The sequence below is a fragment of the Salvelinus sp. IW2-2015 genome, linkage group LG8, assembly GCF_002910315.2.
Source record: "Salvelinus sp. IW2-2015 linkage group LG8, ASM291031v2, whole genome shotgun sequence".
NCBI classification, from domain to species: Eukaryota; Metazoa; Chordata; class Actinopteri; order Salmoniformes; family Salmonidae; genus Salvelinus; species Salvelinus sp. IW2-2015.
In genome coordinates this window covers 51,330,998-51,351,514 of record NC_036848.1, presented here as the reverse complement: position 1 = coordinate 51,351,514, position 20,517 = coordinate 51,330,998, and the positions used below count along the sequence as shown (strand labels likewise).

Genomic DNA, 20,517 nt, shown 5'->3' with positions numbered 1-20,517 from the left:
CTCCAGCATCTTCACACGTCCTTTGGTGTTGTTCTGGGATTGATTCACACTTTCCGCACAAAGTACGTTCATCTCTAGGAGACAGAAAGCGTCTCCTCCCTGAGCGGGTATGACGGCTGCGTGGTCCTTGGTGTTTTATATTGCTACTATTGTTGTACAGATGACGTGGCACCTTCAGGCGTTTGGAAATTTGCTCCAAGGAGAACCAGACTTGTGGAGGTCTACACATTTTTTTTCTGAGGTCTTGGCTGATTTCTTTGATTTTCCCAGGATGTCAATCAAATAGGCACTGAGTTTGAAGGTAGGCCTGAAATACATCCACAGGTACACCTCCAATTGACTCAAATGATGTCAATTAAGCCTATCAGAAGCTTCTAAAGCCATGAACTAATTTTCTGTAATTTTCCAAGCTGTTTAAAGGCACAGACAACTTAGTGTATGTAAACTTCTGACCCACTGGAATTGTGATACAGGGAATTATAAGTGAAATAATCTGTCTGTAAGCAATGGTTGGAAATTACTTGTGTCATGCACAAAGTAGATGTCCTAACGACTTGCCAAAACTATAGTTAGTTAACAAGAAATTTTGTGAGAGGTTGAGAAACGAGTTTAATGACTCTAACCTAAGTGCATGTAACTTCCGACTTCAACTCCATATATTTGATATTTTTTGGAGAAACGCTAAAACGTATACGTTTTTAGCTGGATTTTTTATTTTTTATTTAACCTTTAAGTTCGCAACATTTAACTTGGCAAGTTTACATTGACGGCCTACCAAAAGGCAAAAGACCTCCTGCGGGGATGAGGCTGAATTAAAATAAACATAATATAATAAAAACATAGGACAAAGCACACAACACGACAAGAGAGACAACACAACACTACATAAGAGAGACCTAAGACAACAACATAGCATGGCAGCAACACATGACAACAACATGGTTGCAACACAACATGGCAACAGCACAACATGGTAGCAGGACAAAACAGGGTACAAACATTATTGGCACAGACAACAGCACAAAGGGCAAGAAGGTAGAGACAACAATACATCACGCAAAGCAGCCACAACTGTCAGTAAGAGTGTCCATGATTGAGTATTTGAATGAAGAGATTGAGATAAAACTGTCCAGTTTGAGTGTTTGTTGCAGCTTGTTCCAGTCGCTAGCTGAAGCGAACTGAAAAGACGAGCGACCCAGGGATGGGTGTGCTTTGGGGACCTTTAACAGAATGTGACTGGCATTGCGGGTGTTGTAAGTGGAGGATGAGGGCTGCAGTAGATATCTCAGATAGGGGGGAGAGAGCACTAAGAGGGTTTTATAGATAAGCTTCAACCAGTGGGTCTTGCGACGGGTATACAGAGTGATGTGTCCTACAAGCAGCATTYGTGGCAAATCTGATGGCCGAATGGTAAAGAACATCTAGCCGCTCGAGAGCACCATTACCTGCCGATCTATAAATTACATCTCCGTAATCTAGCATGGGTAGGATGGTCATCTGAATCAGGGTTAGTTTGGCAGCAGGGGTGAAAGAGGAGCGATTACGATAGAAGAAACCAAGTCTAGATTTAACTTTAGCCTGCAGTTTTGATATGTMCTGAGAGAAGGACAGTGTACCATCTAGCCATACTCCCAAGTACTTGTATGAGGTGACTACTTCAAGCTCTAAACCCTCAGAGGTAGTAATCACACCTGTGGGGAGASGGGCTTTCTTTTTACCAAACCARATGACCTTTGTTTTAAGGGCAGATAAAGCTTTTTGGACACAAAATCCGGGGAGGGGCRAGCTGAGTATAAGACTGTATCATCTGCATATAATTGGATGAGAGAGCTTCCTACTACCTGAGCTATGTTGTTGATGTAAATTGAGAAGAGCATGGGGCCTAGGATCGAGCCTTGGGGTATACCTTTGGTGACAGGCAGTGGCTGAGACAGTAGATATTCAGATTTTATACACTGCACTCTTTGAGAGAGGTAGTTAGCAAACAAGGACAAAGACCCCTCAGAGACACCAATACTCCTTAGCCCAATGGTATGTTCGTATCATGTATATTTGTGACCGACCAGCTTAAATCAGTCTTATGTAGCAAAATTTAAGATTGTGTTTTGTACATTGGATAAAAGTAGAGACTCAGAGCTACAAAATGGTACATCATATACTACAGTTGAGGAACAATGGGAAAGTAATTTTGCTTTGAAAGTTGATAAACTCTCTTTTGAGACAATAGCCTTTAAATATTTTGATACTACTATTGGAGAYCCCTTCTTTGTCTACACCCATTCAGCATCATTCACACCCTCTTCAGCTTTAGCCCCACCCAGCTCTTAAGGGTTGTTGCGAATGTACTAACAGCAGCAGTCAAGCACCCAAGCTAACTTGTTAGCTACTTAACTGAGAGAGAACAMCTCACTGAACATTACTCACCCTAGCAAAGCTGGTTAGGCTGTTATGTTATCCAGAGCATTGGAGACTGCAACTGTGTTGTCAGACTGTCCGTTAGTAAATTCAGAGCATTTCGCGTTCAGAGTGCACACCGGATGCTTTGGCCAATTAGTAGGGTTGATCCGAACATTCTGATGGCTCTTTCTGTCAAAATTAGAWATGTGTAATATCTGAAAATGTAGCTAGCTAGAATATCTTAATATCTTATCTTACATTATTCATGGTTGGAAGCGTCTCCTGTCGGATGCCATGGTTGCCCTTAGGTTGAAGATGTAATAACGAGACAGGTGTTTTCTCAATCTCCTTAGCTATTATATTCCACTGATTTCAAAACTCAGTCCTCCAGAAAGTGGAGAGCAACACTTATGCAGTTTTAATACATGATACACTTAAAAAAGCCACGCTAGACAGGATTACTTGGACATATTGACCAGCTCAAATAGACAGAAGCGCGCTAAAAACGTCCCTTTTTCAGGTAAAAAGGGACGTAAAAAAGGGACGTAAAAAGGGACGTAAAAATCCAAATAACTTCACAGATCTTCATTGTAAAGGGTTTAAACACTGTTTCCCATGCTTGTTCAATGAACCATAAGCAATTAATGAACATGAACCTGTTGAACGGTCGTTAAGACACTAATAGCTTACAGATGGTAGGCAATTAAGGTCACAGTTATGAAAACTTAGAACACTAAAGAGGCCTTTCTACTGACTCTAAAAACACCAAAAGAAAGATGCCCAGGGTCCTTGCTCATCTGCATGAACGTGCCTTAGTCATGCTGCAAGGAGGCATGAGGACTGCAGATGTGGCCAGGGCTATAAATTGTAATCTCCGTACTGTGAGACGCCTAAGACAGCGCTACAAGGAGACAGGACGGACAGCTGATCATRCTCGCAGTGGCAGACCACGTGTAACAACATCTGCACAGGATCGGTACATTCGAACATCACACCTGCGGGACAGGTATAGGATGGCAACAACAACTGCCTGAGTTACACCAGGAATGCACAATCCCTCCATCAGTGCTCAGACTGTCCGCAGTAGGCTGAGAGAGGCTGGACTGAGGACTTGTAGGCCTGTTGTAAGGCAGCTCCTCACCAGACCTTCATCACGGCAAACAACGTCGCTTATTGGGCACAAACCCACCGTCGCTGGACCAGACAGGACTGGCAAAAAGTGCCTTCACTGACGAGCCACTTTTTGTCTCACCTGGGTGATGGTCGATTCACGTTTATCGTCGAAGGAATGAGCGCTACACCGAGGCCTGTACTCTGGAGCGGAATCGATTTGGAGGTGGAGGGTCAGTCATGGTCTGGGCGATGTGTACAGCTTCATCAGACTGAATTTGTTTGTCATTGCAGGCAATCTCAAGCTGTGCATTACAGGGAAGACATCCTCCTCCCTCATGTGGTACCCTTCCTGCAGGCTCATCCTGACATGACCCTCCAGCATGACAATGCCACCAGCCATACTGCGCGTTCTTTGTGTGATTTCCTGCAAGACAGGAATGTGTTCTGCCATGGCCAGCGAAGAGCCCGGATTTCAATCCCATTGAGACATCTGGACCTGTTGGATCGGAGGGTGAGGGCTAGGGCCATTCCCCCAGAAATGTCCGAGAACTTGCAGGTGCCTTGGTGGAAGAGTGGGGTAACATCTCACAGCAAGAACTGGCAATCTGGTGCAGTCATGAAGAGGAGATGCACTGCAGTAATTAATGCAGCTGGTGGCCACACCATACTGACTGTTACTTTTGATTTTGACCCCGTTTGTTCAGGGACACATTATTCCATTTCTGTTAGTCACATGTCTGTAGAACTTGTTCAGTTTATGTCGCAGTTGTTGAATCTTGTTATGTTATACAATATTTACACGTTAAGTTTGCTGAAAATAAATTCTGTTGAAGGTGAGAGGACGTTACTTTTTGCTGAGTTCATATGGCAGAACAATCCCAACTCATCTCTCGGCAAGCCAGCCCACCATTATCTCAGCCAATCATGGCTGTGGGAAGTTTGCTCATTTTTCTGTGTCTCAACCAACTAGTCCGTATTTAACAATTTATTTGTATTTACAGATGACATACACGTTTGTTATTAAGCCACATGAAAGCTCACATGTTCGAGAAGGCATTTCTGCCAAGAACGCATTTTGATAAAAAAWYTMTACGTTCAAATGGCTCTCCTGTGAAGTAGTGACCCGCGACATATGCCTAGTTTCCTGAAATGGGTCACATTTGACTGTGATATGTGGCTGTCTTACCTAGCTATCTTAAGATGAATGCACTAACTGTAAGTTGCTGTGGATAAGAGCATCTGCATACATATCTCATATTACTGTACAGAATATATATTCTTAAATTATGTTGATGTCACAAATGTATCATTTGTAAATTTGTGTACAAAAAATGTGTTTAAAACCTAGGAGTACAACTTATTTCCCTGAGAGTGAGGTAGATATATAGCATTTAGCAAAAAAACATCTATCAAGTGATAGATTRTAAACAAATATATGTCTGTCATTGATTAGATAGTTAAAAAATCATATCAATCTCTTTCATAATTTATTTCAACAATAAAAGCTKATTTACCAACATTTCTGAAAAGGGWTATAAAGCTTTTGGGAATGAAGCTCTTTAATTGCACCAACCAAAAGAGGGTAAAAATCCTTGCATCATGTAAGCTTGCATTGTTGATATGAGCATATGCAAGGTCCGTTACACTTGGCTTGACTGCACTAATCTCAGACCACAAAGAGGCTTTATTATTGATTTATGGTCATATGTCATCAGTTAACGTAATATAAATAGCATAAAAATAGATGCAAGGATTATGGCTCAATTTACTGTGCATATAATAATATATATATATTTTTAACATTAACATTGTTCCTGAAAAAAAATCCCAAATGAACATACTTAAATTCTTCACTACTAAAACAGCCATTTTATAAGCATGTGAAACATCAGATCCTGCTCTGAAGCCCACCTCTATGAGGAATGTGCATCTCAGGATGCCCTACAAACACTTGAAGAGAATCTATCAACATTTGTTTATTTTTAACTAGGGAAGGCAGTTAAGAACTAATTCTTATTTACAATGACTGCCTACCCCAGCCAAACACAGACTACACTGGGCCAATTGTGCACCYCCCCATGGGACTCCCAATCACAGCCAGATGAGATGCAACCTGGATTTGAACCAGGGATTGCAGTTATGCCTCTTGCACTGAGATGCAGTGGCTTAGACCACTGCACCACCTAGGAGCCATGAAGTCAAGCAACAGGTGTTGGGTTAAATGCGGAAGACACATTTCAGTTAAAGGTATTCAGTTGTACAATTGACTAGGTATCCCCCTTTCCCCTTTCCCCAGGGCTCAGTTCTCCTCCCCTGTTGTTCTCTCTYTAGACCACAACCAAGTCATAGGGCTCTGTTTTCTCTTCACAGGGCTTATCCTACCTTTGCTATGCAGAAGGCAAACAGCTCTGTCTGTCCTTCTCTRATCTGACATACAGGTTATGATATGGTACCGTATGTATCTCTTCATGGTAAACATCAACATCGCAACCTCAAACCCTGACAATAAAGACCTAAACTCTCCTCTATGGACAGCTGTGTCTACCTACAAGATGGCAAAGAACTTGGGTGTGACTTTGGAAGACCAGTTTAGGGGTAAACTACAAAGTTTAACTGCCATTTGCTTTTCTATATGTAATTCCCAGCAACAACAAAGGCTGAAGAAAAGTAATGCTTCCATTACCATCCATAGTTTCAACAGAGAGCTGCAGACCCATGTTCTGCAGTGGGTTCAGCACCCAGTGGTTACTGGTAGCTGTGATATCAAAGACCAGCCAGCCCCCATCAGAGGCCTTGATCTTTTTGGAATCCAACAAGAACGTCTCTGCATCCCTGTTGAGGAAAAAATACATAGAAAATCAATACTCAAAGCAATGCACATACATTATGATGTGTAATAGTTTGATTTATTTAATAAAAAAGATTTAGCACATTGGTGATATAATTGATGGGCCTTCCTCTCCTCTTTAAGCTCTGGAACTAATCATGAAATTCCTGTTTATCCACGTTAATTTTGTTAAAACTTGCACGGGGCCACACAAAGAGAGAACATGCTTCCTCTGTGTCGTTTAGACTTGGAAGCAGAAGAACAGTTAAGGAGGCCCTGACATACCATATTGGAAATTATTATAGAAACAAAGTACCATTGAATAATCCCTACTGGATGCAATTTATTCCATCGTTCTCTCAGATCTGAGCCAAAAACATCCTTTGACAAACATGTATCTTACTAGTTCGATTTATTGATCAATTTGCTCTGTCCTTTGAGCCCCATATTTTGAAGTAAATTCTTCTGAAATACAGGCACGCAACTTTCACTGGGGACGGGGGGTCATGTCGTCCCTACATTCTGGAATTGCATTTCAAACTCAAATAAAATCGAATCAAATTTTATTGGTCACAATATGTGTTTAGCAGATGTTATTGCGAGTGTAGCGAAATGCTTGTGCTTCTATTACTGACCGTGCAGCAATATCTAACAAGTAATATCTAACAATTCCACAATAAATACCTAATGGAAAAATTTACATTCTGAAATTACATTTCTGTCCCCCCAGTTTTATCATTGCAATATGATACAAAAAGTGGCGACGGTGTGCTTTAGGATGACGTGGATGCCTCAGAACGGTCCGCTAGGCTGTTTTGAGTGTTCAGCAGGCTGGATTTAGGACCATCCGGGCACCACAGAGTGGGCGGACAGGGTGTGTAAAAGGCAAAGGTACTGGATGGCTGGTTGGACCAACACCAGAGAGTTGAACAGAGGCAGCTGCRGTCAGTGTGTTACACTTTTTTRCCAAGTTGTAAAAGCAAGCAGAGCAGAAACTGGCGACTCTTTAGTTGACTGATGTAGCTGGTAAGGTAACTGCTGTTTAACCTAACAGAAAAAAACCAAACTAGTGTTTATTCGCAGTGCTGAGCTATTAGCTAGTGTGACTGACATATAACATTTGCTAAAGTTTCATCCTCTCTRGACTGAGGTGAATTAATWAGCTGCACTAGCTAGTAGCTACCATAGCCAGGTCAGCTCTAGCCTCRAGCTGTCTGTCAGYTTGCGATATGAGGTCCCTATTATAACTACATAACAGCAGTTGCTTGTATGTACAGTATTTTTGGGCCTACCTTTAAGGAGTGGGAAGATTTTCAGACCTAGAAATATGGGTGATCAATATTTAGGCCTATTTCTAGGGAATGTAGTAAACTAATTAGGAAGTACATTTTCTTGGAAAGATAACTGCCCAGTGCTTCTCTGCACATGCATTGGCTATAGCCTACTCTATTTAWTTGAGACCACAAGCACACCTGATCTCGCAGGTACTGTATGGCTACTGAACTTGAAGCAGCAAGAATGATGACAGCGACACTTGCTATTTTTTGCAGAGTCCTATAGGATATAGCCTACCTTTTAGGAGGACGATTTGCAGGCATTGACAAATAAATGGTTAATCAATGCTTATTGAAAATGAAAAGGTGCAACCCTCGCTCACCATAGTAGCCTAACCTATGTGTATATTGTGCCTTTTTCTTTTCAGTGATGATTACATTTTTGGATTGCACTTCAACTCACGTTGGTTGAGCGCCCTCCGCTTTGTTCCATTACCAATATTTATTTACAGACAATGTAGTAAACTACAGTCTAATCATATTTAAGTTAACAGCCACGTGATTCTCTGCCCATGTATGCAGCTTAGTCTATTTCAATGAGACCACACATACTAGATYCACTTGAACTCTCACGTCCAACTAGGAGAGGTAGGCTACTAAAGTTGAAGCACCATATTCTGAGTGTGTGAGTAATGCYAAAAAATATGTGGGTAGGGAGAAMTATTTTGACATCCAGATMAAAAGCGTGCCCAAAGTAACCTGCCTGTTACTCAGGCCCAGAAGCTAGGATATGCATATAATTGGTAGATTTGGATAGAATACACTCTAAAGTTTCTAAAACTGTTAAATTAATGTCTGTGAGTATAACAGAACTGATTTGGCAGGCGAAACCCCGAGGACAAACTATCCAGGGGGGGYYAAAWTGAGGTCATAGGATTTTCCAATGGGTTTCTATGGGATACCCTTATTATTAGGAACCTGGTTGCAGTTCCTATGGCTTCCACTKGATGACAACAGTCTTTAGAAATTGTTCAATGTTTTTCTTTTGAGAAATGAAGAAGTAGTCCTATTCATTGTAAGTGTCACTRCAGGTGGGCTCTACTGTTTTGGTGCGCGTGAACTGGAGAGCACTTCACATTGTTTTTATCTGGTATTAGAAACWGTTTATTCCGTCTGAAATTTTATCGATTATTTACGTTTTAGGGTACCTGAGGTTGGATTAGGAACGTTGTTTGAAATGTTTGGACCAAGTTTACAGGTAACTTATTAGATACTTGTAGGCATGTTGGGCGAGTTGAAACTGGTGTATTTCTGAATCAAACGCAMATTTTTTGGGGGGGGACATAAAGAAGGATATTATCGAACAAAAGGACCATTTGTGATGTTTCTGGGACATTTTGGAGTGCCAACAGAAGAAGATCTTCAAATGTAAGGCATTAATTATATCGCTATTTCTGACTTTTGTGTCGCACCTGCCTGGTTGAAAAATMATTTTCATGTGTTTGTATGCGGGGCGCTGTCCTCAGATAATCGCATGGTGTACTTTCGCGGTAAAGCCTTTTTGAAATCTGACACAGCGGCTGGATTAACAAGAAGTTAAGCTTTATTTTGATGTATAACACATATATTTTCAAGAATGTTAACTATTTGAATTTAGTATTTTTGAATTTCGCGCTCTGCAATTTCACTGGATGTTGGCCAGGTGGGACGCTACCGTCCCACCTGCCCATTAGAAGTTAATAATACAATACAATACAATACAATAGGCTAACGCATACAAAGCAGAAAGAGGACCGTTTCCAAATAATCTGTGGGACAAGAAAAATATTTTCATCCCAAAGTCACYRCTGCAGCATGAAAAATGCAGACCGCGCCGCAATGATCTCTGTCAGGTCCTGCAGGCATCCCCCGGGAATGCCGCCCTCTAGTGCACAGACAGTACACAACACTGCTCATCATGTCTAAGCAGGATTAGATGGTGACATGGGTCAGGGAAGACCAATCTACAGAGCTCAGGTGAATTTTGCAGTATATTAACAATATCAGTGAATGATACAAAGTTCCATCTTGAATTGATGGGTAGACCTACAGTAGCCACAGGACAGCAGCTTAAAGCTACAGTCTGAGATCTGGGAATGATGGTCATTTCAATTATTGAACCATTGATTATATTCTTGGATACCATCATGTATAAATGTACACCAAGGTAATTCTTTGTCATGCCTCATCTTAGGAGGATCAGATGGTGACAGGGGTCTCAGCAGAGTCAGGCAGCCTGGGAAGACCAGTCTGTGACGGAGCTGAGGTGAAGTTTTGCAGATACAACACGTTATTCTCTCTGTGTAGCAAACACTGGACAAGCCACATACGGTTTCCAAACTGTATTAAAAGGGWTGATAGAGGCTTTGCCTGATGTCAGGCAACTGTAACCGATTACATTTAGAAAGTAACCTACCCAACCCTGGTGGCACCCCTGCTGAAATATACAGTTGAAGTTGGAAGTTTACATACACCTTAGCCAAATACATTTAAAATTTGTTTTTCACAATTCCTGACATTTAATACGAGTACAAAATCCCTGTTTTAGGTCAGTTAGGATCACCACTTTATTTTAAGAATGTGAAATGTCAGAATAATAGAGAGAATGATTTATTTCAGCTTTTATTTCTTTCATGACATTCCCAGTGGGTCAGAKGTTTGCACACACTCAATTAGTATTTGGTAGCATTCCCTTTAAATTGTTTAACTTGGGTCAAACGTTTCGGGTAGCCTTCCACAAGCTTCCCACAATACGTTTGAGTGAATTTCGGCCCATTCCTKCTGACAGAGCTGGTGTAACMGAGTCAGGTTTGTAGGCCTCCTTGATCTCACACGCTTTTTCAGTTCTGCCCACAAATTTTCTATGGGATTGAGGTCAGGGCTTAGTGTTGGCCACTCCAATACCTTGACTTTGTTGTCCTTAAGCCATTTWGCCACAAATTTGGAAGTATGRTTGGAGTCATTGRCCATTTGGAGGACTCATTTGCGACCAAGCTTTGACTTCCTGACCTATGACTTGAAATGTTATAACAATATTTCCACATAATTTTCCTGCCTCGTGAGGTCTAGGCTGTTTTCTTTTGATTTTCCCATGATGTCAAGCAAGGAGGCACTGAGTTTGAAGGTAGGCCTTGAAYTACATSCACAGGTACACCTCCAATTGACTCAAATAATGTCAATTAGCCTATCAGAAGCTTCTAATGACATGACATCATTTTCTGGAATTTTCCAAGCTGTTTAAAGTCACAGTCAATTTAGTGTATGAAAACTTCTGACCTACTGGAATTGTGATACAGTGAATTATAAGTGAAATAATCTGTCTGTAAACAATTGTTGGGAAAATTACTTGTGTCATGCACAAAGTAGATGTCCTACCCGACATGCCAAAACTATAGTTTGTTAACAATACATTTGTGGAGTGGTTGAAAAACGAGTTTTAATGAATCCAACCTAAGTGTATGTGAACTTCCGACTTCAACTGTATATATATATTTCATGAATAATGATGAGTGACAAAGTTACAAATGCACAAATATCATAATCCTAAAACATGCTAACCTCTCACCATTACAACAACAAGGGAGGTTAGCATATTTTMGGGGATATGATATTTATGCGTCTAACTTTCTTCCTCATCATTATTCACGATTCATTCAGYGTTACCCGTAAACATGGTAGCATCCACATTAATGTAGAAGTGTTTTGAAACATATTCTATTCTTATTTACAATAAAAGTGACTCTGAAGTTCCACAATACATTATTTACCATTAACTTCTATTGGGCACAAAATAATCTGAAACACAACCAAAACAAACAGCAAATGCATCCAATAAGTTTATAGAGTCACAAGCTTGGAATTTGGGACCAAAACATACAAAAAGTGCTGTAATTTCTAAATTCAGCCSATATGGATGAAAATACTCTCACATTAGAACAGTCTACACTTTAATCTCATAGCCATTGTATCATTTCAAATCCAAAGTGCTGGAGTACAGAGCTAATAGAACAAAAGATGTGTCACTGTCCCAATATTTTTGGAGCTCACTGAGGGTACAAAACAATTAAGAACACCTTCCTAATATTGAGTTGCACTGATTGAAGTGGATTTAACAAGTGACATCAATAAGGGATCATAGCTTTCACCTGGATTCACCTGGTCACCTATGTCAAGGACATAGCAGGTGATCTAAATGTTTTTTACACTCAGTGTGTGTGTGTGTGTGTGTATATATATATGTGTACACCTGCTCGTCAGACATCTAATATGGAGTTGGTCCCCTTTGCTACTATAACAGTCTCCACTCTTCTGGGAAGGRTTTRCACTATATGTTGGAACATTGCTGCAGGGATTTGCTTCCAWTCAGCCACAAGAGCATTAGTGAGGTTGGGAACTGATGTTGGGTGATTAGGCCWGGCTCYCAGTCKGRGTTCCAATTCATCCAGAAGGTGTTCGATGGGGTTGAGGTCKGGGCTCTGTGCAGGCCATTCAAGTTCTTCCACACCGATCTCGACAAACAAAGTTAGAAGCACAGAATCATCTAGAATGTCATCGTATGCTGTAGCATTAAGATTTCCCTTCGCTGGAACTAAGGAGCCTAGCCCAAACKATGAAAAACAGCCCCAGAACATTATTCCTCCTCCACCAAACTGTACAGTTGGCACTATGCATTGGGGCAGGTAGCGTTCTRCTGGCATCCGCCAAACCCAGATTCGTCCGTTGGACTGCCAGATGGTGGAGCGTGTTTCATCACTCCAGAGAACARGTTTCCACTGCTCCAGAGTCCAATGTTGGCAAGCTTTACAAAACTAAAGCCGACACTTTGTCACGCCTGCTCCCGCTCTCACTCTCTGGTGCTCGAGGGTGCTGCCCTTCATTACGCACACCTGTCACCATCACCTGGACTCACTGTTGATTACCTTCCCTATTTCTGTCTGCTCCCCCGTTTGTTCCCTGTGTCAGCATTAATGTCGTTATCTGTTAATGTCCAGACGCTGTCCTGTCCTGTTCCATGTCCATTGCTATTAAATGTTCACTCCCTGTACCTGCTTCTCGTTTCTACCAGCGTCGACCCTTACAGAATGCTGACACCACTAAAAGAAGCATCAGGGAGTTTTGTTTTTTGTTTTGTTTGGTGACGTCGGGTCCGGGTGCCGTCGCCGAGGGAACCGAGGGTGCCTCAGCTAGCTCGTCGGGCTTCCTTGCCTTAGCTGGCTCGAGAGGTCTTCTTGCCTCGYTGGCCTCGGCAGGCGCCCACCCCATGTCATGCTTCAGCCGGCCCATCAGGTTCCCACACCTCAGCCGGTTCGTTGGGCTCCCACGCCTCAGCGGGATCGTCTGGCTTTCACGCCTCAGCTGGATCGTCAGGCTSCCACGCCTCAGCGGGGTCGTCGGGCTTTCACGCCTCAGCTGGATCGTCAGGCTCCCACGCCTCAGCTYGCTAGCTGGCTCCCATGCCTCTGCCGGTTCGTCGGGCTTCTATGCCCTAGCCGGCTTGTCCAGCGTCCATGCCTCGGCACTCCTGCTTCTCGTCTCTASCAGCGTCAACCCTTACACACTTGACATTGCGCACGGTGATCTTAGGCTTGTGTGCATTGAAAGCCAATTCATGAAGCTCCGACGAACAGTTCTTGTGCTGACTTTGGTTCCAAAGGCAGTTTGGAACTTGTTAGTGACTGTTGCAACCGAGGACAGACGATTTTTACGAGTTACGTGCTTCAGCATTCTACTGCCAATGTTTGTCTATGGAGATTGCATGGTTGTGTGCTCGAATTTATACACCTGTCAGCAACGGGTGTGGCTGAAATAGCCAAATCCATTAATTTGAAGGGGTTTCCATATGCTTTTGACAGAATTAGATTACTTCCCAAACAAAGTCCTTTTTTGTATTTGGCTATAGCAGGTTGTAACTCAGCCTCTGAATGTCAAAGAAACAAAACAATGATATCAATYTGCATCTGAGTAACGTCTTTCCCGGGTATTTTACACTTTGTTTCTAGCATAAAGTATTGCAGACCAAAGCGCTGTTATAGGTCARTTCATATAATCGAATCAGTTTTATTTTAATCAAAATCTTAAGTTAACAAGGGGTAGGCTTTTTGACATTTTCTTTCATAAAAGGTCAGCCTATGGGATACCCTCTCATACCCCCTCAATTCGAGTCTTGGTTTAAACTTAACAGCCCTTCACTGGCARGGAGGTAGGCTTTTTAAAGAGTACAATATGGGTGGAGGAATTTACCAACAAATCTATGGATATAGCGGCATATAGCCTAATTTTGTTTGTCAAACAGGTAGGCCTACTTCTTATTTCTTAAATAGGARGAAATAGGTTCAACATAAAGCCCTCTTGTTGTTAGTAAAGTCTAATTTAAATGAAGACGGATTAAATTAATTATTCTTACTTGAATTTGCCTACTTTCAGCACCCTGAGCTGTCAATTTCTGATTGATTGTGGCGTGGCTGCTAATTCAAGTTTAAGCACCACAATGTAAGTTACTCCAATCTGGCTTATTGTTAATAACTCTGATAAATACACTACTGTTCAGAGGTTTTGGGTCACTTAGAAATGTTTTTGAAAGAAAWGCACATTTCTTGTCCATTAAAATAACATCAAATTGATCAGAAATACAGTGTAGACATTGTTAATGTTGTAAATGACTACTGTACGCTGTGTACTACTCCCTTCACAGAACAGCGCGAACTGGCTCTAACCAGAATAGAAAGAGGAGTGGGAGGCCCGGGTGCACAACTGAGCAAGAGGACAAGTACATTAGAGTGTCTAGTTTGAGAAGCAGATGCCTCACAAGTCCTCAACTGGCAACTCCATTAAATAGTACCCGCAATACACCAGTCTCACCATCAACAGTGAAGAGGCGACTCCGGGATGCTGTGTTCTTTTGCCCATCTTAATCTTCTGTTTTTATTGGCCAGTCTAAGATATGGCTTTTTCTTTGCACCTCTGCCTAGAAGGCCAGCATCCCGGAGTCGCCTCTTCACTGTTGACGTTGAGACTGATGTTTTGCGGGTACTATTTAATGAAGCTGCCAATTGAGGACTTGTGAGGCGTCTGATTCTCAGCTAGACACTCTGATGTACTTGTCATTTTGATCAGTTGTGCACCGGAGCCTCCCACTCCTCTTTCTATTCTGGTTAGGGCCAGTTTGCGCTGTTCTGGYAAGGGAGTAGTACACGGCATTGTACGAGATATTCAGTTTCTTGGCAATTTCTCGCATGGAATAGCCTTAATTTCTCAGAACAATAATAGACTGACGAGTTTCAGAAGAAAGTGCTTTGTTTCTGGCCATTTTTTGCCTGTAATCGAAACCCAAAAATGCTGATGCTCCATGCACTCAACTAGTCTAAAGGAGGACAGTTTTATTGCTTCTTTAATAAGCACAACAGTTTTCAGCTGTGCTAACATAATTGCAAAAGGGTTTTCTAATGATAAATTAGTCTTTTAAAATGATAAACTTGGATTAGCTAACACAACGTGCCATTGGAACAAAGAAATGATGGTTGATGATAATGGGCCTCTGTACGCCTATATAGATATTATTATTATTTCACATTGATATCACAGTAGCAGGGGTTTAGAAACCATCACACCTACTCCATACCAGCTCCCTCTATAAATCGGAAGAAGCCTTTGACTCTCCTTCTGAACTGCCACCGTTAGCCTACACAGCACAGCCACWGTCTAGGCAGCATATTAACACGTTTTTGATCAGCAAGAGCAGATCAGGCCGGGGCTCAGGGTTGGAATATCCATTGCGGTGTGTAATGCAGCCTAGTTTAATTACACCGTCATAGCACCTATTTTCGAAATGTAACMTTGCTCTGTGATTCTCTGAGCGTGCACTTCGTAGACTACAACCTATATGGGCAATCTGATTGAGACCACAGWAAATAGCCTATAGGCGCAATTGATATTGCACGCCCAGCGAAGAATCATAGATGAGGGGTGGCATCGGGCACACATCGATGTATAACCTAATAAACAACTAATTGTAAAAAAATTATGTTTTTTAATCAATTACAAATTACATGACCCTCTGACTAGATTTTAAATTGAAAAAGCATGACCCTCTCCATTWTCCTCCAGGTAACCATCCTGTACATTTCGATTCATGCCTAATGACTCTTTGGCCAGATTAGAGACAATCTGTTTTCACAACCGCACAACATATGGACAAGCAGGATATTAATCAACCAGTCACATACTCAAGGCCATAATTTCCAAGTAGTGAAAAAAAACATTAAAGTAACAAACGTGTCTTTGTTCTACCACACATTTAAAGTCCTATGCGTCTGAGCTGTTGAGCAGTTTAACKCCATCTTTATGAGTGCTTCTTGGGGGAGGAGCAGAGAAAGGAGGTGCTGAACTGTGAAACTCTAAATAAGTTTTATCCAGCAGAAAAATAACAGTTAGGAGCTGAGAAGCTAAATGTGTGGTGTGTGATGGCTCCAGACCTGGGTGAGCTATAAAGGTGACCGTGATGACTGGGGCCCAGGGCTTCAGATGGGAGAGTTTATTGACTAGGACCTCCAGAAAAGCCCAAGAGGGCCATATCTCCCCTTCAATCACCCGCACACATATTTGGCCAGTGAATGTGGGCCCTGCTTTAAGTAGACCCCTGTGTGTTCAGCTATGTCACTGCTTCCCACTACCAGAACATTTTTAAGAGAAGCAGGTAGGCATACGGGTTACCATGGAAACCCCCTAGGCAGCCCCTATTGGGCCAATACGGCTTCAACTGAACGGGAATGCAACAAGTCGCCTGACAGTTAACACATAGAGCAGGAGGACTGATAAATGATGGATTTCTGAGGCTTCACAAGTGGTGAACTTGCTAATGGAAAAGCTTTATCCAATAACTATATTTGTGAGCCCCTGGTGTGGTGAGAATGAGACAGAACAGGGTTGGAGATACAAGGATGAGGTTCACAAACTGTATCTAGTCAGTTAGCTGAAAGGAGTGCAATATAGAACACTTTTAGACCAGGCAAAGATCAACTGTAGAATTCATACATAACATTGACATATTTACTTAACATGCAAATGTTTGTTCTAAAGTTTCAGTAACTTATTGAAACATATTTTTCATGTCCAAATACAAATAAAGTCAAAATGTATGTTTGGTCTTAATTAATGAAAAGAAAAACCTGATTGGGCCAGAATGTGTGCGTAACCATGTCCATTAAGCTGCGTTTACACAAGCAGTCCAATCAGATKTTTTGCCAATAATTGGTCATTTGAACAATCAGATCTTTTGCCCATATTTGGTCATTTTAACAATCAGATATTTTGCCCATAATTGGGTAAAATATCAGAATTGGGCTGCCTGTGTCAACCCAGCCTTATTGCCTCCTTTGTTGTTTGTTTCATCTTCATTGTTTCATGACACACCACGCTGTGTAGGCTACTGATTGCATTTACCACAGCTAAAACTCTCTTTCCATGGAAGACGTATAATATAAATAGCACAATGAATGTTTCTAGTCAATAAAAGAAAATAACCTTAATCTAGATCCTCCCAGAGACTTCTAGATTGTGTCCCCCATTTGGAATCAAAGTTAAGATAAAATAAAAGTATAGTCAAGCTCCTAATGATAATATATTTGTGACAAGCTTCATTTCGTGGCATTTCTTATTACTTTATGCCACTTAATGCTCTGCAATATCCATCTATTGCCTAAATGTGTGTATCAGGTCATGATTTGATATTTCAAAGGAGACAAATAAAATGTTTGAAGATACTCAAAACAAGCTGATTAATCAGAGATAATACCCTCTAAACTTTAGAGATGGGCTAGTGTAAACATGTCCTTTATTTTCTGTCTGATTGCCTGCCACAAGTGTTTCACAGTATTGTGCAGGTGTTAAAGGGACATTTGAAAGCCTCCCTTGGAGAAAGCCTCCCTTGGAGTTGATTGATTGACTGATTAAGAGCACAAGATTGGATAGTGCTAGAGGTTCCAAGGGTGGCTTCCGATTTAAGGCCAAATTATGCTTGATCTCCAAATGCGGTCGGAGGTTCCGTATGGAGGGTGTGACACAATTGTGGAGCCGCTGGAGGCATGCAGAGGCCATTGAGGTCCGTACCGCATTGCCGTGCACCTCCCAAATTTTGCAACAATGTGGAGGGCTCTGTATAGCTCCATATAGCTCCACATTGACATGATTGGTTGACGAATGGTAGGGGCGGGAGGTCCTGTATCAACACAAACTCACTTTCTTAACAAATTCCTTCACAACAACTTCATAAAGCACAATACGTATGAATGCTCTGACTTCTGCGGAAGCCGCATCACWGTAAACACTGTGAAGCCACTGCAGACGTCAGATTGACCATGCATAGCCTTTTAGGGAGAGCCGCTCATAGATGTTATGCTCTACAGATGTGGAATATGTTGCAAGGCAAGCTCAGGCTTGAATGCCTCGTGCCCAATGTACAGCATTAGTGGGGGATGCTCTAACGGAAGATTGTGTTMSTTTTCTATGATTATGTCTTGTAATTTAGTATTTGTATTGTGTTTTGTATTGATGTGTGTGTTTGTATTGTGCAGGGCTCATTTGAAAAAGAGACTTGGTCTCAATATGACACCCTGTTAAAATAAAGGTGAAGAAAAAGTATAAAATGTGATTGATTGGATGTATTGATTAATTAATTAGTTAATTAATTAATGCATTTATTCATTCATCCATTCATTTGAAAATACATTTACATCCATATCACTGTGATATTGCATCTCACATAWGATAAAGAATTTTTTTKCATTCTCAAAATGTCCAATTTAAAAACCCAAATCAGCAACCATTTTGGTTCTCTAACTGGCAAAAAGGCCAGGYCAGAACAAGGCAAACTGGTTTGTAAACTCACATGGCTGCARCTTTTATGTACAGTGATTCAGGATGCCTATAAACAATAATAGGGGACATTTGAGATGGCTGTTTCCTCTCAGTTAAACAGAATAAGATGTGCTTTCACTTCCCTTRGTATAGGCGTTTGATTGAGGAATCCACCACTCTAAYCCATAGAATGATCAATTACATGCAATAGCAAATTCAGTTCATAACATAGTTTGATTTAGACAAAATGTACAGTGACCGTGTAATGAGGTATAAKACTGGATGTCAAGGATACTCTACTGTGCATAGTACTGTTTTAGAAAAAAAAGCTAGTGGAACTTGCAAATCATAAATATACAGTTCAGCTTATTCCAAAGGTGGCATTCAATATAATCTGCTTCTGTGGAGGGACTTTTAAATGCCCATGACTGAATGTATATTCCATTTCACAAGAATTTACAAGGTAATGATATACTTCATATAAAAACATTTTTATAGGATGGATGATTTACGGAGTCYAATTGAAAAGCAGCTGGTCATGATTTGATATTTCAAAGGAGACAAATTACCTTCTTGAAGCTACTCGGAACAAGCTGATTAATCAAGAGAAAATACCCTCTAAACTTCAGCGATGTACTAGTGTAAACAGGATGTCCTTCATTTTATGCCTGATTGCCTGACACAAGTGTTTCACAGAAKCGTGCAGGTTTTAAAGGGCCATTTAAAAGCCTCCCTTGGAGTAAGCTGACACAAGCATGTCCCCAAAGGTGGATGCTCAGCTTTAGATAATGATCTAAAGACATCCACGCCAAAAATTCCAAACTTTCAAATTCACCCACATCAAATCAAATGTTGTTTTTCACATGCGTCGAATACAACAGGTGTAAACCTTACTGTGAAATGCTTACTTGCAAGCCCTTAACCAACAATACCATTTTAAGAAAATAGAGTTAAGAAAATGTGAAGATGTGTTCTTGTTCTTTAGTACCAGGGTTCTTAGCTTAGTGATGAGCTTTGTGGGTGTAACAGTATACCTTTAGTCRGTCCCCTCGCGCGAACCAGGGACCCTCTGCACACATCAACCACAGTCACTCACGAAGCATCGTTACCCATCGCMCCACAAAAGCRGCGGCCCTTGCAGAGCAAAGGGGAACCACTACTTCAAGGTCTCAGAGCAAGTGACGTCACCGATTGATAGGCTATTAGCGCGCACCACCGCTAACTAGATAGCCATTTCACATCCGTTACATGGGCACGATGGTGTTGAACYCTGAGCTGCAGTCAATGAACAGCATTCTCACATACTGTAGGTGTTCCTTTTGTCCAGGTGGAAAAGGGCAGTGTTGTGTGCAATTGAGATTGTGTCATCTGTGGATCTGTTGGGTCGGTATGCGATTTGGAGTGGGTCTAGGGTTTCCGGGATGATGGTGTTGATGTGAGCCATGACTAGCCTTTCAAAGCACTTCATAGCTTRCGACCTGAGTGCTACAGGGCGGTAGTCATTTAGGCAGGTTACCTTCGCTTCCTTGGGCACAGGGACAATGGTGGTCTGCTTGAAACATGTAGGTATTACAGATTCGGTCAGGGAGAAGTTGAAAATGTCAGTGAAGACAATTAGCWGTTGGTCAGCGTATGCTCTGAGTACATGTCCTGGTAATCCGTCTYGCCCCGCGGTCTTGTGAATGTTGACCTGTTTAAAGGTATTGGTCACATAGGCTAAGGAGAGCATGATCACTCAATGTCCGCAATAGCTGGTGCTCTCATACATGCTTCAGTGTTGCTTGCCTCGAAGAGACCATAAAAGGCATTTAGACTGTCTGATAGGCTCGCGTCACTGGGCAGCTCGAGCCTGTGTTTCCCTTTGTAGTCCGTAATAGTTTGCAAGCCCTGCCACATCCGACGAGCGTCAGAGCCGGTGTACTAGGATTCCATCTTAGTCCTGTATTGACACTTTGCCTGTTTGATGGTTCATCTGAGGGCATAGCGGGATTTCTTATTAGATTAGTCTCCCGCTCC

At 41.7% G+C, this 20,517-nt stretch overlaps 1 protein-coding gene across 1 annotated transcript in view; it reads right to left on the bottom strand.

The window, feature by feature from the left end:
* The window catches only part of bmp5 (bone morphogenetic protein 5), a 34,444-nt gene that overhangs the window by 5,183 nt on the left and 8,744 nt on the right, over positions 1-20,517 (bottom strand). The window contains 1 exon segment of the mRNA XM_023993642.2: positions 6,194-6,342. Coding sequence (XP_023849410.1) covers positions 6,194-6,342 — 149 coding nt within the window.